The 14,097-nt window shown below is 46.0% G+C and overlaps 1 protein-coding gene across 7 annotated transcripts in view; it reads right to left on the reverse strand.

The window, feature by feature from the left end:
* BOC (BOC cell adhesion associated, oncogene regulated) overlaps positions 1–14,097 on the reverse strand; it is an 87,530-nt gene that overhangs the window by 12,892 nt on the left and 60,541 nt on the right. For all 7 annotated transcript variants that reach the window (XM_054044058.1, XM_054044037.1, XM_054044047.1 and 4 more), the window contains exons 4-8: positions 8,443–8,589; positions 7,593–7,736; positions 6,775–7,068; positions 5,684–5,956; positions 4,783–5,072 (exon numbers count right to left, since the gene is read on the reverse strand). In XM_054044058.1, coding sequence (XP_053900033.1) covers positions 4,783–5,072; positions 5,684–5,956; positions 6,775–7,068; positions 7,593–7,736; positions 8,443–8,589 — 1,148 coding nt within the window. The remainder of the gene's footprint in view (positions 1–4,782; positions 5,073–5,683; positions 5,957–6,774; positions 7,069–7,592; positions 7,737–8,442; positions 8,590–14,097) is intronic.

The following is a 14,097-nucleotide window of genomic DNA, read 5'->3' on the forward strand; positions in this document are numbered from 1 at the left end:
ATAAGCCTCCAAGCGTTGGGATGCTCTTCTGACCTTAGTACAGCTTATCCACCCTCTAGTCCAGTGGATCTCAACCTTTCCAGACGACTGTGCCCCTTTCAGGAGTCTAATTTGTCTTGCGTACCCCCAAGTTTCACCTCACTCAAAAACTACTTGCTTAAAAATATAAAAGTGTCACAACACTGTTACTGAGAAATTGCTTACTTCCTCATTTTGTCTGTGAGAAATGTTAGTTTTTACTGACTTCACTAGTGCTTTTTAGGTAGCCCGTTGTAAAACTAGGGAAATATCTAGATCAGTTGATGTACACCTGGAAGACCTCTGCATACACCCAGGTGTACCCGTCCCTCTGGTTGAGAGCCACTGCTCTAGTCTCACCCCACCTTAATAGATACTGCAGGGTATTTAGCTGTGTAATGGTTATGCAAATTTAAATCTCCAAGGGCTCTTCTGTCTATCATTTTGCGTTCAATTCAGCAGACTGCCAGACTGCGCCTGCGTGTACACACACACACACACACACACACACACACACACACACTGTGCTCTCTCATGGTGACTTCACTTCTGTTCTTTCTCCTTTTGATGTTTCACTTAAGATAAAACAACAGTCATTCTGACCTAAAGCGTCTGGCTGCTCTGTGTGTCTGGACAAACACAACCAGTGCCATTTATATTTGCTGTGGAAAGGCTCCCACCAAAACACAAAGGATACAATTTCCAAAAGTGCCTAAGTGACTTAGGAGCCTAGGTCCCATTTACTTTCTGTGAGATTTAGGCTCTTAAGTGCCTACATCACTTTTCAAAATAGGATTTTACCTACAATCATCTGTTTCCTGTTGTGCAAGTTGCCTAGATTTTTTTTTTTTAAGCTGATCAGCCCCTGCATGCTAGAGTGCATAACTACCGGCTTGCAGGTCACAATCCATTCTGCTTAGTGTCAACAAGCCATTACCCCATGGCCATCAGCCTTCAGATACCAAATATCAGGGTGTAGCTCTTTACATCTGTTATTCAGTCATCAGGAAATTCAGGGGAAATCAAATACCATGCAATAATTTCCCCTTACAGTGTGTGAAATGCTGAGCACCCCCTGCTAACTCGATACATAACGAGTAACAATTACAGTCCTTGGACCCTTAAAATCACCTGTCCTGCTAGTGCAGGAAGGGAGTGCCCATTAACAAGGACTCAGTGTTATTCAATGCAATACCCCCAGCAGGGGAAGTGGGATTTTAAATCCACCTCCCAGTGCTGCATACACTCTAGCTGAGGGCCTCACTGATGCACCAAGGAAGAGAACATCAGAGAGCTGGGTCAGCTCTAGTGATACAAAACAAAACTGTCTGCACAAGGGGATTTTAAGGCTGGGCTTTGTCAAATGAAATTCAATGGGAATTGGGTGCCTAACTCCCTTAGGCTTCTTGGAAACACCCAGCCAATGGCTAAGGAGAGACATTCTCATGCTGCCTAGAACGGGGCAAAGACAGTCAGTGCTATTTAAAGCTATATTGCATTATAGGAGTTTATGTGACCCTCTAGTTTAACACTGAACAGACACATATAGGAATAAGGGGGCGGAGTTAAGCTTGTGACCTGATCTCTGGTATTTCCTGACTTTTGAGGACTTCACCGTGCAACCTTAGTGTTCATTCAACATAGCTTTCTTCTGGAATATGCAGCATACGGCCATGGTCTCCAAAGGGTTTTTTAACACAGCTTCATCTTTCAGTGTAATTGAACAGCCAGGTCTAGATGCTGCGTACCACAGAGTATGAGGCCTTTCTCTTTTCCTTCCTCCCGTCCCAACCAAAAGAGGGGAACCTGCAACTGCAAGGATAATATTGTGCAGGCAAGCAGGTGGGACACCTCAGTGACCCTGTATGGAGGGGAGCAGTGGCAGTGCAGGCAACATGATGACACGGAGATGCCAAGCCTCTGCAATGTAATTTATCTTCTCTGAGTGTTTGACACTGATGGATTAACGTCTACCCAGTTTTATTTTTATTACAGAGTCTGTGGGATTGCGAGGCCAGAGAGAGGTCCCTCAGGACTATTACATTCAAGAAAGCAGGAGCTGGGGTGTGTGTAAAGAAGAATATTAAAAACAGAGATAATGACTGGATAGGAACGGACTTCCCTTAGGCTGTAAAACAGTAGAGTAGTTGCTCCTGTGTCTATAGAGTGAGTAAATGTGGGTGGATATAAATCACATACTGGTTGTAAAAGTCTATAGATCATTAATAGCTGCTGAAGTTAGCACAACAGAAAGAATCTTTACAATCTTATTTGCTTTTCACTATTTGTGCTGTTTATTTACTTTTTTTGCATTTCCTTCCACTGACTGGTCAGTTTCACTCTCATAGCCTAAGGGGCCTGATTTCAAAGGCACTCAGCACACACAATTCCAGTTGAAGTCAATAGGAACTGCAGGTATTCAGCATGGCTGAGAATCAGATCCTACGTTAGCGCCGCTCTGACATATATGGGTTTCCAACATACTAGATCTCGTGTGCTCTCTCTCTCTCTCTCTCATATACACATATATTTTTAAAATTGAAATAACTCCTCCCCCCCCATACACACACATATTTCTATTCATATTAGTTTTAATTAAATCTGGATCTTTATAAAACCATCCCTTGGGTTCGCAGTCACAGAAATGACAGCAAATTAAGGGTTAATGGGGCTAAACCCCATATGTAGGGACTTAAGAGGCACAAGGAAGAGTCTCCAACTGAGAATTTGGACTACACTGAAAATGTGTTAGTGCAGACTGCAGTGACCCTTGGCAACCTTTTCTGCCCTAATGACCTTCCAGGTGAAACACTGAAAAAACAAACAAAACAAGAACAAACTGCAGCCCATAAGCTAAGATCACGCGCAGAATTGATTTCATTCCAATGCTATTTGGGAGCTGCATCTTGTCCTTGCAGATGGAAAGACTCAATGATCCAAAGGTTTTATCCCCTCTCTCTATTAGATCTTGTGTTGATATCTCACATCTTTATTTTAAATGGCTGTTTAAAGAGACATGGTTAGTTTACGCCCCAGATTTCAGTTTTGTTTAGGAAAAAAGCAAGGATGTTCTCAGGGGTTATAAAGTCTTATACTAGAAATGGTTTCATGAAATTAACCATTTCTGGGGAAATAGACACTTTTTTAATATATATGTCAGGGATCGGCAACCTTTCAGAAGTGGTGTGCCGAGTCTTCATTTATTCACTCTAATTTAAGGTTTCGCATGCCAGTAATACATTTTAATGTTTTTAGAAGGTCTCTTTCTATAAGTTTATAATATATAACTAAACTATTGTTGTATGTAAAGTAAATAAGATTTTTAAAACGTTTAAGAAGCTTAATTTAAAATTAAATTAAAATGCGGAGCCCCCCGGACTGGTGGCCAGGACCTGGGCAGTGTGAGTGCCACTGAAAATCGGCTCGCGTGCCACCTTCGGCACGCGTGCCATAGGTTGCCTACCCCTGATATATGTAATTGAAATTTGAAATCCTCCAAATACAACAGAATTGGAGTGTGTTAGAACCGGAAATCTGTATCAGTTTTCTGTCCGTGATGAAGGAAATGCAACAAGTAAATGAATAGCAGCAGTAAATTACAAAAAAATACCCCCAACATTCTAACTTATTAAAACTAAGAAGGAATTTTTTAATAAAAAAAAAAAAAAAAAAAAAGTAGAACTTTTATCTTATCTTGACAGTGTCCCAACATTTTGAAGTGGCTGTCAGATTTTGGGCTCTGTAGTTTTTGACACCTCCCCCCAAAAATGAAGCACCTTAGCCTAGCGGGCCTTATCAAAATTTATGGCCCAGAGTTGAACTCGCACAAACATAAGGAACATGTATATTTGCATTTCGAACAGGAGTTGTGTTTCAGGATGAAAATTTGAGGTTCATCATTCTGAATATTAATTAACACTTATAACCTGGTGTGTTAAAATAACATTCCAGGGTGCAAGTGGTGGAAATTTTTCTCTGGCCTATCAGTCTGAAAGTCCCAGCAATGATTCACACCAGGAGGAGCAGCATCATGAGTGATTAGGTTGGTCAAAGACATTTTGTGATGTTACAAGGGGTTAATCCCTGAAACAAGGCAAGGATAGTTACCAGAGCAATAACAGTTCATCCCACACCACCAGGTAGTTTGTGTGCTCACCACCTTGTCACGTATTGGCTTCCAGGAGAAATCCTAGAAAAACAGGTAGTTTGGGACATTCCCTGAAGATTTAGGATTATTAGGACAGCTACCATACCTGTCAGCATAGCAATCCTGCACATCATGTCCCAGCCTTGCTATTTGTTGGACAGCACCATTTAGTTAGTGGGGGATTGGGGTGGATGCATTTAACGTTGTTGGGTTTTGCAAATGAAAAGGAACTGTAATTTTGTTGCCTGCATTCTGTACCTTTAAATTATTATTTAATGTTTTATATTACCATAGCACCAAGGAGCTGCAGATGAGTGCTCTCTGGCTTTGCAGTCAGTTGTCACTGGGTGATTTGGCTCAGGCACAGGACGTTACAGAGCAAGTCAATGTGCACTCTTCCCTAGAGACTTAGTTTCAGAAACTTAGGACATCCCAGCAACAAAAGCAGAAAGAAACCAAATGTCACAGGTAAGGCGCATCTGATTGCAAGGGTGAGTGACTGCCCCCATGAGGTGAGTGGCTGCACTTGGAACGCACTGTTATTTAACTGCACAGCCCAGTCACAAATTCACCTACAGAACATCAGTGATGGAAACATGGAAGCAGCATGGTGGTACCTTGCGATGCTTCACAGTGTAGTAAAGGATGGGGGCCCTGCCGTCATGTCGCGGTCTCCACACCAGCTCGTAGCAGTCCGTCTTGGACGTCCTGGGAGAACTGAGGATGATGGGCGCCTCGGCCGGAGACACATGCCCTCTGTTAGTCATGCACTGGAGAGATGCTTCCAGCGCAGTAGGCTTAGGCCTTTGCAGCATGGCTCTCTCCTTCAGAGCCTTGTCGCTGGACGGCGGCGTGGGGGACTGAGCTAAGCCCGACCTGGAGTCTTGCCATGGCTTCATAGTTGATCCTGAAATACGAGTTGGGGGTGGAAGGAGAAGGGGCAGACAGAACAAATGCCATTTTAAATCACCAGTAAATGCAGAGATAGTAAGAAGCTACCTAAATTCTCCTGCTAGCCCTGGTGCCAGGAACCTTAGAGGAACCATATCCAAGCTTCTCAAGAGGTGTTAGGCTGCTGCATCCATTTCACTTTGTCTGAACGACATAACTATAACACACCCCTCCATCTCTCCCGCAATAACAATGGGGCACATGGACACTGGGGGCTGATTGCAGAGAGGGCAGCTTCCTAGCACTCGGTAGCACCTCTTACCACAGACAAGCCCAATGGGGCCCCACCCCTTCCTGTCATGATAAAACTCGAAGGAGACAAGGGGCACTTGTAACATAGCCAGCTCCTACACTAGGATCTCCATGTCTCCTAATGAGAAGCCAGCTGGGGGTGTCCTAGCAATTTGGAGGTAAGCTGCTAGAAGAGCAGGACAGCTGAAACGCAAGCAGGACAGAAAGGAGGTATCAGCCCTTTCATACTCCAGTCACTTATTTGTACATTAGCCCCTTGAATTAAAGCACTGATATCTGCGGAAAGGTAACTTGTGAACTCTACTGAAGACTCACCAGGCTGGGCGGTCCTAAGGTGCACCATGGCTTGTGCACTGCCAACTTCATTCTCTGCCACGCACTGATATATCCCGTCATCCTCAGGCCCCACACTAATCACCCGCAGGGCCTTACGGGACAGCCGGAACCGGTGGTTGGAGGAGAGAGGCACGGCATTGCGCAGCCACATGACTGAGGGCTGGGGGTTCCCTCGCACCTCGCAGGTGAACTTTGCACTCTGACCCCAGGGGATGATCTGCTGGGACAGCTCCATGGTGACCTCAGGAGGTTCTGTAGGGTAAAAACCATGAAACAACAACTTGCTTTAGCTCTAGCAGAGAGCACAGCACTACCATGATTGGTCATTCGCTTCTAGCGGAGAGAGGGGTTGGAAAACCGAGCCTCAACCAAGAAAAGTCCTCCTCCTTGATGGGGTCCCCCAGGGATCCACCCTGTCGCCGCTCCTCTCCAGTCTCCACAGGAGATCACTCAGCGAGGTGGTGAGATGCCACACGTCCAGTGTCAACAGTGTGTCAATGATACACAGCTGTGTATCCCATTTTCCCCCAGTGCCACTACAAGGGTGTCCTGATGCCTACAGGAGACCAGCGCCTGGATGAAATACAGCTGGCTCAAACCAAATCCATTCAAGTCCCAGCTAATGCCTGTCGGAAGCGGGAAATGCTTTGCGGAATTATCTGGGACTTATCTTCCTAAACGTTCTTCCCTCAAATGGAGCCTCCTTATCCAGAGACTCTGAAGTCCGCTAGGGTTCCTTCCCATGCAGATTTCAATGTACCTGGAAAGCGCTAGATACTACACTAATGGGTGCTATAGAGTACCCAAAAGCAGAAATATAAATAATGGGAGATGGGATTCCCCACCTTAGACTCACAGTGGAACCTGTGGGTGAAAGGGGCAGGTGATGGGATCCTCAGGGGCAAATCCATCACCTCACACTAAAACGGACGCTAAAGATGCCAGCAAGGAGGGTGGGTTCACTTCACATTATAATGGAGGTGGGGTGGATATTTCTCCCTGAAACAGGTGCTAGGAGAAAGCCCGGGCTTTATCTGGGGAGACGGGAGGAAAGCTGCAGTACTACTCACCAAACACCTGAACGTTATAGAATATGAACACGGCTCCAGCCTCGCCCACCCCATTGTCAGCCATGCAGCTGTAGGTGCCGGAGTCTTCCTCGCTGGTGGCGTCGATCAGCAGGTTGCTGAGCAGGAAGCGGGTCTTGTTGTAGCCAGAAATACTGGAGCCGTTCTTGGCCCAGGTGACCTGGGGAGGCGGGATCCCGCTAGCCACACATTCCAGGATGAGGCTTTGACCTTTGATGACGATGATGGTCTGAGCCTCCGGGGGATAGATTATCCGTGCCGCCTCTGCTGTGGAGCCTGGTGAGGTGGGAGAAGAAAAAGAATAAGACACCACAGCTCCTACGAATGGGAACAGTGCCTTGTACAGAGCACTGACCTGGGGCAGCGGCACCCCAAGAACACTCGTTTCCTCCGGACAATAGGACAGACGGACGCACCATGCAGGCTGAGAAACTTGGTAGTTCTTATGTGACCAATGTGCAGAGGACCCAGTCAAGCAGTGGCGTTCAAACCCTTGCTCCCAGGTCTAAATGCTCCTCAGAGGGTATAACAATTCCACGGGGTAGACGCATGCACATGCAGCACAGAGAACAGACCTCTCGACCTTCTACTGTGAAAACTACAGCCCTCCACCATCTGCTGCAAAGGAAGTTTTCCAGGAGCAAATCCTGGCAGTCCATACATAAAGCTACAATAATAGAACACAGAGGCTGCAAAAGTAAACACTCAACAGTCAAGAGGTGCCAAAGATAACATCGCACACACAAAGAGGGATGGGTTGGAGGCCAGGAACCCAAAATGTTTATAGGGAGGCATCTTACGTCGCACGCGGAGTCTGTCACTGGAGACGGAGGTTTTCACTTCCTGGGTCACGGGGTTGTAGGCAGCACATTTGTACGTTCCTTCATCCTCCTGGCTGGCATTGACTATCTGAAGGTTCCCAGACGGCATGATCAGGTAGTTGTCTGTAAGGGAAAAGAAGAGAGGACCTTTCTCTGTGAGGAGCTATTCTACCAGCCAGATAACATCTCAGCAGTAGGTTTCAAACATGCCTGGGCAAAGGGAAGGGAGACGGTGGGCAAAGAGGAGGGAAAGAGAGCTGGATAATCAACATCACAAGCATGGTTCTCCTGGAAATAAACTGATTCAGTCTCAGAATCGGGATAAGGAGAGAACTTATTTGGGGAGAAGGGAAATGAACAGACCTTCTGGTGAAGCTGAAGTGTCACAAGTACAGATGGGCTCAAGTGGCAACGTTCAGACCTAGATTTCTGAACCCTTGGGAAGTTTTTAGGGGTTCAGAGACGGGGCTTTGGTTCTGACCCATCTCACGGGGGCGAATAATTCATTTTAACAAAATTAAACTTAGGATTTATTCAACTCAGGCCCTCTCCTTTTTCTGTTTGCAAATTGTTGTTGAGCCTGGCTCCCTCAGGCACGGCTGCCTGGGGACATCACAGAGGCCAGGCAGTGGCTCAGAAAGGAGCAGCTGTGGGGGAGACATACATTAGGCAGTGGGCAGAGGGGGCTTATTCTCTGCAAGACTGGAGAGCTAGAGGGAAGGGTAAAGGCAGAGCCAGCGGATATGGAGACGTGACAGAGCTCACTGGGACAGAAGCATGGGGTAGCAAAGAGAGTAGAGGGACCCTCCCGTCCCTGAATGCAGCTCACCTCTGGAGGCCTCCAGCCACTCCTGTTTCACACTATAGCGCACCTGGGCTTTGGGGTGGCTTTCGGGCAGGTCACATGCAATCACAGCTGTGTTTCCTTCATCCACTTCAATCACATGCTGGCCATCAAATTTGAAGTCTTTGATCTCTGTTAAGAGGACAGTAACAGTAAGTCTTAGCACTGGGGTGGGAAATTCAGGAGTTAATGGAAAGGAGTAAAAAAAAAAAAAAAAACACCCCAACAACCTGAGGTACATTCAGTACGTAAACTTGTAATTCAGCTGGATTCCAAAGCTGGACTAAAGCACACAATGGGGAACAAGACAATGCATATAGCTAACACTGGGCCCTTCTGTCCTAGGACTTCAAAGAGCTTTACAAACATTGGATTTGGCTTCCTGACACCCCCATGGAGCAGGTCTTCCATGTCCATACAGATTAGGCTGGCTTAGTGCACAAAGCTAGTCACGCTCTGGATCTTGGGTTTGGCGCGAAGAGTATCCTCTTCCTGATGTCTGACCTTTACCACCTCAGGTTTGGAGTCAGGACCCAGTTTAGTGCATCTTGGCAATGGATGGTACTGAAGGGGTGCCCTCGGCGATGAGTGGGACTGGGCTGGTGTCAGAACGCTGCTCCTTTCTATCACCTAATAGCTCCAAAAAGGGCTCATCAAGAAACTTTGTGAATAAACTGCTCCTGGGATGTGTATGAACATGAGAAATCCCAGCCCTAAAAGGTAACTTACTGAGCAACTGAAAATTGAGATGTGAAAGGTAAGTGCCATTTCAAACATAACTGTAGCCATGCTGCCCAGAAGCTACCACAAACATTGTGAGCTGAGTCCGTGCAGACAGGGTTCAAAGGCTGGGTAATACAGAAGAGAGGATTACATCATGACCCTTTGACTTTGCCTGAACACCTGAAATATGGTTAGAAAATGATATCCCCTTCTGATAAGTGGGGAGGACGGTCTTGAACTAGAAAATGTGGGGGCTGTGAGGATTAATTCATTAATGTCTGTGAGGTGTTCTGAGATCCTCGGATGGAAGGTGCTGGAAATGGGTAAAAATATTTGCTGCCCAGATCTTCCTCCTCTGGATTCAGTTCTACCCCTAATTATGCATTCACTGCTCCTACTGACTTCACTAGGAACTTGCTGGGGTGCATCTGGGGGAAGAATTGTACAACTGTGAAAAACTCAAACTAGGTTCTGGGTTCTCTCTCACCTCACATGTCCTCAGTGCCATTTCCATCTCCGGACAGCTGGTATACACCAAATCGGGGGTGGGAGTGGGGCAAAGCTTGCTTAGCGGATACCAGGGAAAGACAAAGAGCAGGATCAAGTGTGACGGTTACTATGGACAATGCTTTCTGGATCTAAACAACTGTTCAGCCCCTGGATAATATGGTGATGAATGCTATGCATCCTCCCATGCTATACATCCCAAACAGGTGTATTAGACCAGTGGCTCTCAACTTTTCCAGACTACTGTGCCCCTTTCAGGAGTCTGATGTGGCTTGCGTACCCCCAAGTTTCACCTCACTTAAAAACTACTTGCTTAGAAAATGAGACATAAAAATACAAAAGCGTCACAGCACACTGTTACTGAGAAATTGCTTATGTTCTCACTTTTACCATATAGTTATAAATCAATTGGAATATAAATACTGTTCTCACATTTCAGTGTCTAGTATATAGAACAGTATAAACAAGTCATTGTCTGTATGAAATTTGAGTTTATACTGACTTTGCTAGTGCTTTTTATGTAGCTTATCATAAAACTAGGCAAATATCTGGATGAGTACCCACTGGACGACCTGATTGAGAACCACTGGTTTAGACAGATGAGAGTATAGGAATAGATAGATAGATTCAAGAGATTTAGAAGGCAAACTTTGGGAGTAGAGGGGGGAAAAAAAGATCATAGTATTTCAACTCACAGACTTGAAAGATTTGCTCTGGAAGCAAATGGAGAAGAATTAATATGGAACAGGAAGTAAAAAGTCATTTTCAGAGTCCACTTTTGTGACCACAGCCACCACTTCAAACTCTTCCATTGCCTAAATACTAAGCATCTCCACACAGGGAATTCTTGCTCGAGTCAAACACTCAACAGTCACAGGCTGGTTTACCACTAGATTATTATTGTGTCCTAAGGTTCCCCCACCCCCAGTTTGTTTGGGGAGCTGTTGGAGGGGATGGTGGGAGGGAGGTCACAGAAAAAATAGAAGGGAATTATTGGTCTCTATAAAAATTAAAATGAGTTTAAAAGATACCGGAGAGGGAGAAAAGCTCTAACGACTGGCTACGAACCGAACTTTGACCAAGTTCCTTTGTCTGCTGACCCAGTTACCTACACCATGCCCTGAACACACACCACGTTCCTGGGGGCTAAAAAAAAACCCAACAGAGAGAGAATGAGAGTACCAGACAAAGAGGAACAGATCAGGTTTCAGAAGGGAAGGCATTTGACGTGACACCTGCCTGCTGGTACATTTGAGAAATCCATTAGGAGAGAATGTTTTGACAGAGCTGTTCACCGCCCCCACCCCCACCCGCCAGCCCAGTCCTCCACCTTCCTTCTCCCCTGCTGTCTACATTCTTCCAGCTGCACTTCTCAACCAACTCCACATGAGGCAAAGAGTTAGAGGCCATAATGGAAACACTGCAAGGACTCTCTGCTAGTCTTTATGAGCTGACTGACCCCTTCTCATCAGAACCTGCCCCTCCACCACCCTGCACAGCTGACCCTTCCTACAAAAGTTCAGTGACCTCAGAGACACACCAGCTGAACCATTGCCTCACCATGGACATGTCTCTGTAAGGAGACTTGAGGACTCAGATGAACTCATTATGAACCCTCTACACTTTGCTCCCATTAGGGGTGGGGATGGAGAACGGGAAAGTATCTCTCTATTTTTTAATACTACTCAGAAGAGTCGGAGCAGATACCAAGGTGAAATGGCCTGAGTCAGGTAGCTCTTCAAGTCTGCGCTAGCCACTCAGAAGCTGAGAGCAGCAATGCAGCTGGGTTTAAGACAATTCCAATCCCAGACTGGTAGTGGCAGGATTGCCAAACCCACAATATCAAAGACCAGAAGATAAACCAAAATAAACCCAGGAGACCTATTTCCAAACCCATTCCTGGTGCAGATGCTCCTGTAGCCTATATGTGCATTATAACATAGTAGCATTGGGAGCCAGTGCATCTCAACTCACTTATAGGGCAGGGAAATGCATCTACTATAGCCCTTACACCAAGTTCGGGAACCAACCTGTTTGAGAGTGCTTTAAACAAAGTTCTAGCTAGCCTGGCTCCTGGTAACAGTTTGACCAGCCAGTGTGGATGAAATCAACCCATGTTTAGAAAGCATGCTCCGACCAACTGCAAGTAAACTAGAACATGGCTCTTCTAGCAAATGTTTGCAAGTGTTTCCTGAGTCCTGCAAGCCCAGCTCACAGGAATGTTAAAGAGATGAACATTTATTTCAGGAATTTGGTTTCAGCAGCTGCTATGGGGGGATGCTATGTCCTTGCATTGGCACACTAGGTCAAGCAGGTAATGGCATTGTGTTTTGAGGATCCTGCATCTTCAGCACCTTGCTGCAATATGCTGTGACATTACAACAATACTCAAAGTTGCATCTTCCCTAGCATGACCTAGCATTGATACACTTCTTCAGAGTGGCATGACCCTGCATTGAAATGAGACCACATTGCCTCTTCAAAGCATAATGTAACAGCAACGCAGTATGACCTACACCACCACAACTTTGCGCAGAAGCGTGCCACTATCACAAACACAACTATTTTGTTCCTTGGAACCAATACAAAGCAAGGCCCGCACAGCCTCAGGCAGCTCAGAGAGCAGGGATCAGAAGAGCTCGTGGATTGCAGACTACACATGACCTTCCCTTGGCAGACCGGGAGAGTGGAAAAATGTGTTTTCATTCTCTGGGATTTATACCAGCTCTCCAACAGCAAAGACAACTCTGGCTCCAAGGTTCTCCCACCCACAGTCCTGGAAAAGTGACATGAAATGTCTCAAAACAGACTTTCTGATTAAAGCAAGATTCTTTTTAATTTTAAATAAAAACCAGCTCCCTTGGCAATGTGCTGAAAAACCTTCCCAAATGTAAAACGTATTAGTTGTCAGGCACGTTGTTTGGAGACGGTTCTAGTGCCCAGATTCGAGAAGCGGGGGGGGGGGGGTGAGGAGGGAGAAAGGAGGGAGAAGGTTGAAAAGAGAAGGAGAGGTTTAGCAATGTCATAAAAATGATTTGCAGCGAACATGCTCAAGACTTCAAGAATTTCCTGGCATCATTCAATTAAAAATAATAACAATAAAAAGCAGGAATAAGAGTGAACTTCAGAAATGTGATTAATCCTTTAAGACAAGCAGAGAAGGGGAGCCATGTTTCCACTGAGTATTAAAGCCAGATGAAGGTTAACTCTTAACATGCAGCACATTCTGTTCCTCTGATAATAAATGTTACCCTTGGGGAGGGGAAGGGTGCTGGGTGTTTTCTCCTCTGACATTTGATCCAGGGATTAAACAGGAAGAGACACAAACAGAAGGGGGTGGAGAAAAGGAGAGAAGCAGAAGTCTGCCTGCCCATATCACACATACTTCTCTGATCATCAAAATATAAACGAGCATCAGGAAAATTAATGTGCACCCTGGTGGTCTGAATTAATCACGGCCAAATTACAATCTCAGAGCCAAGGCCCAGGCTCCAGCAGTGCTGGCAGGGGTTTATAGACCCAGAAGAGGAGAGAGGCCTAGGAGCCAGTGAGCTTAGAGAAAGAACAGACCAACACCTCAGATGAGAGCAGCTCACCAGTGAACATAGTTCTTTAGGACATGGAAAATAACGACGAGATTTCTGCAATTTGAGACAGTGTTTCAGATACTGAGCTGGGTGTGTAGAGCAGTAGCGTAGCTAGGGGGGAGCGGGGCCTCGATTGCTCTCCCACTGAGCACAAGTGGCACCTTTTCAATTTCTTGGTGCCTTTTTAATTTTTACTCACCCGGCGGCGCTTTTACTGATGGGACGGCGCTCCAGCACTTCTATGGCGGGTCCTTCGCTCTCTCTGGGTGTGTTCGGCGGCACTGAAGGACCCACCACCGAAGTGCCGCCAAAGACCCGGAGTGCCGCCCCGTCAGTAAAAGCGCTGCTGAGTGAGTAAAAGTGCCGCAGCAGGTGGCGCCTTTTTTTGTGATCGTTTCCAATGTTCCTTCCACCTGAGTATGCCACTAGTATAGAGGGGAAGGATCGTCCTGAGGTTAACACACAGATCTCAGAGTCGGGGCTCCTGGGGTTTATGGTTGCTTGTGCCACCCACTCGGTGTGTGGCCTTCAATGAGTCGCTTTGCTTTTCTGTGCTTCATTTGCCCTCATCTTTAAAGCAGGGATATCATCTCCCTTCCACACGGGAGGGTGCAGAGCTAAAGGCCAGTGAGACTGGCAAGTAGGACACTGCACCCCATATTCTGCAGTGATATTATTATGATATGATTATGGCATAATGATGATGAATTTTGTACAAGACAGGTCATGTGAGGTATCATTGGAAAAGTTAGGAGTTGCTGAATATGATTATCCTGTTTGTATGCATGTATCATTTTTTGTATCTAAAGTTAGGAATATTGAC

The sequence above is a fragment of the Malaclemys terrapin genome, chromosome 1 (genome assembly GCF_027887155.1).
Source record: "Malaclemys terrapin pileata isolate rMalTer1 chromosome 1, rMalTer1.hap1, whole genome shotgun sequence".
NCBI classification, from domain to species: Eukaryota; Metazoa; Chordata; order Testudines; family Emydidae; genus Malaclemys; species Malaclemys terrapin.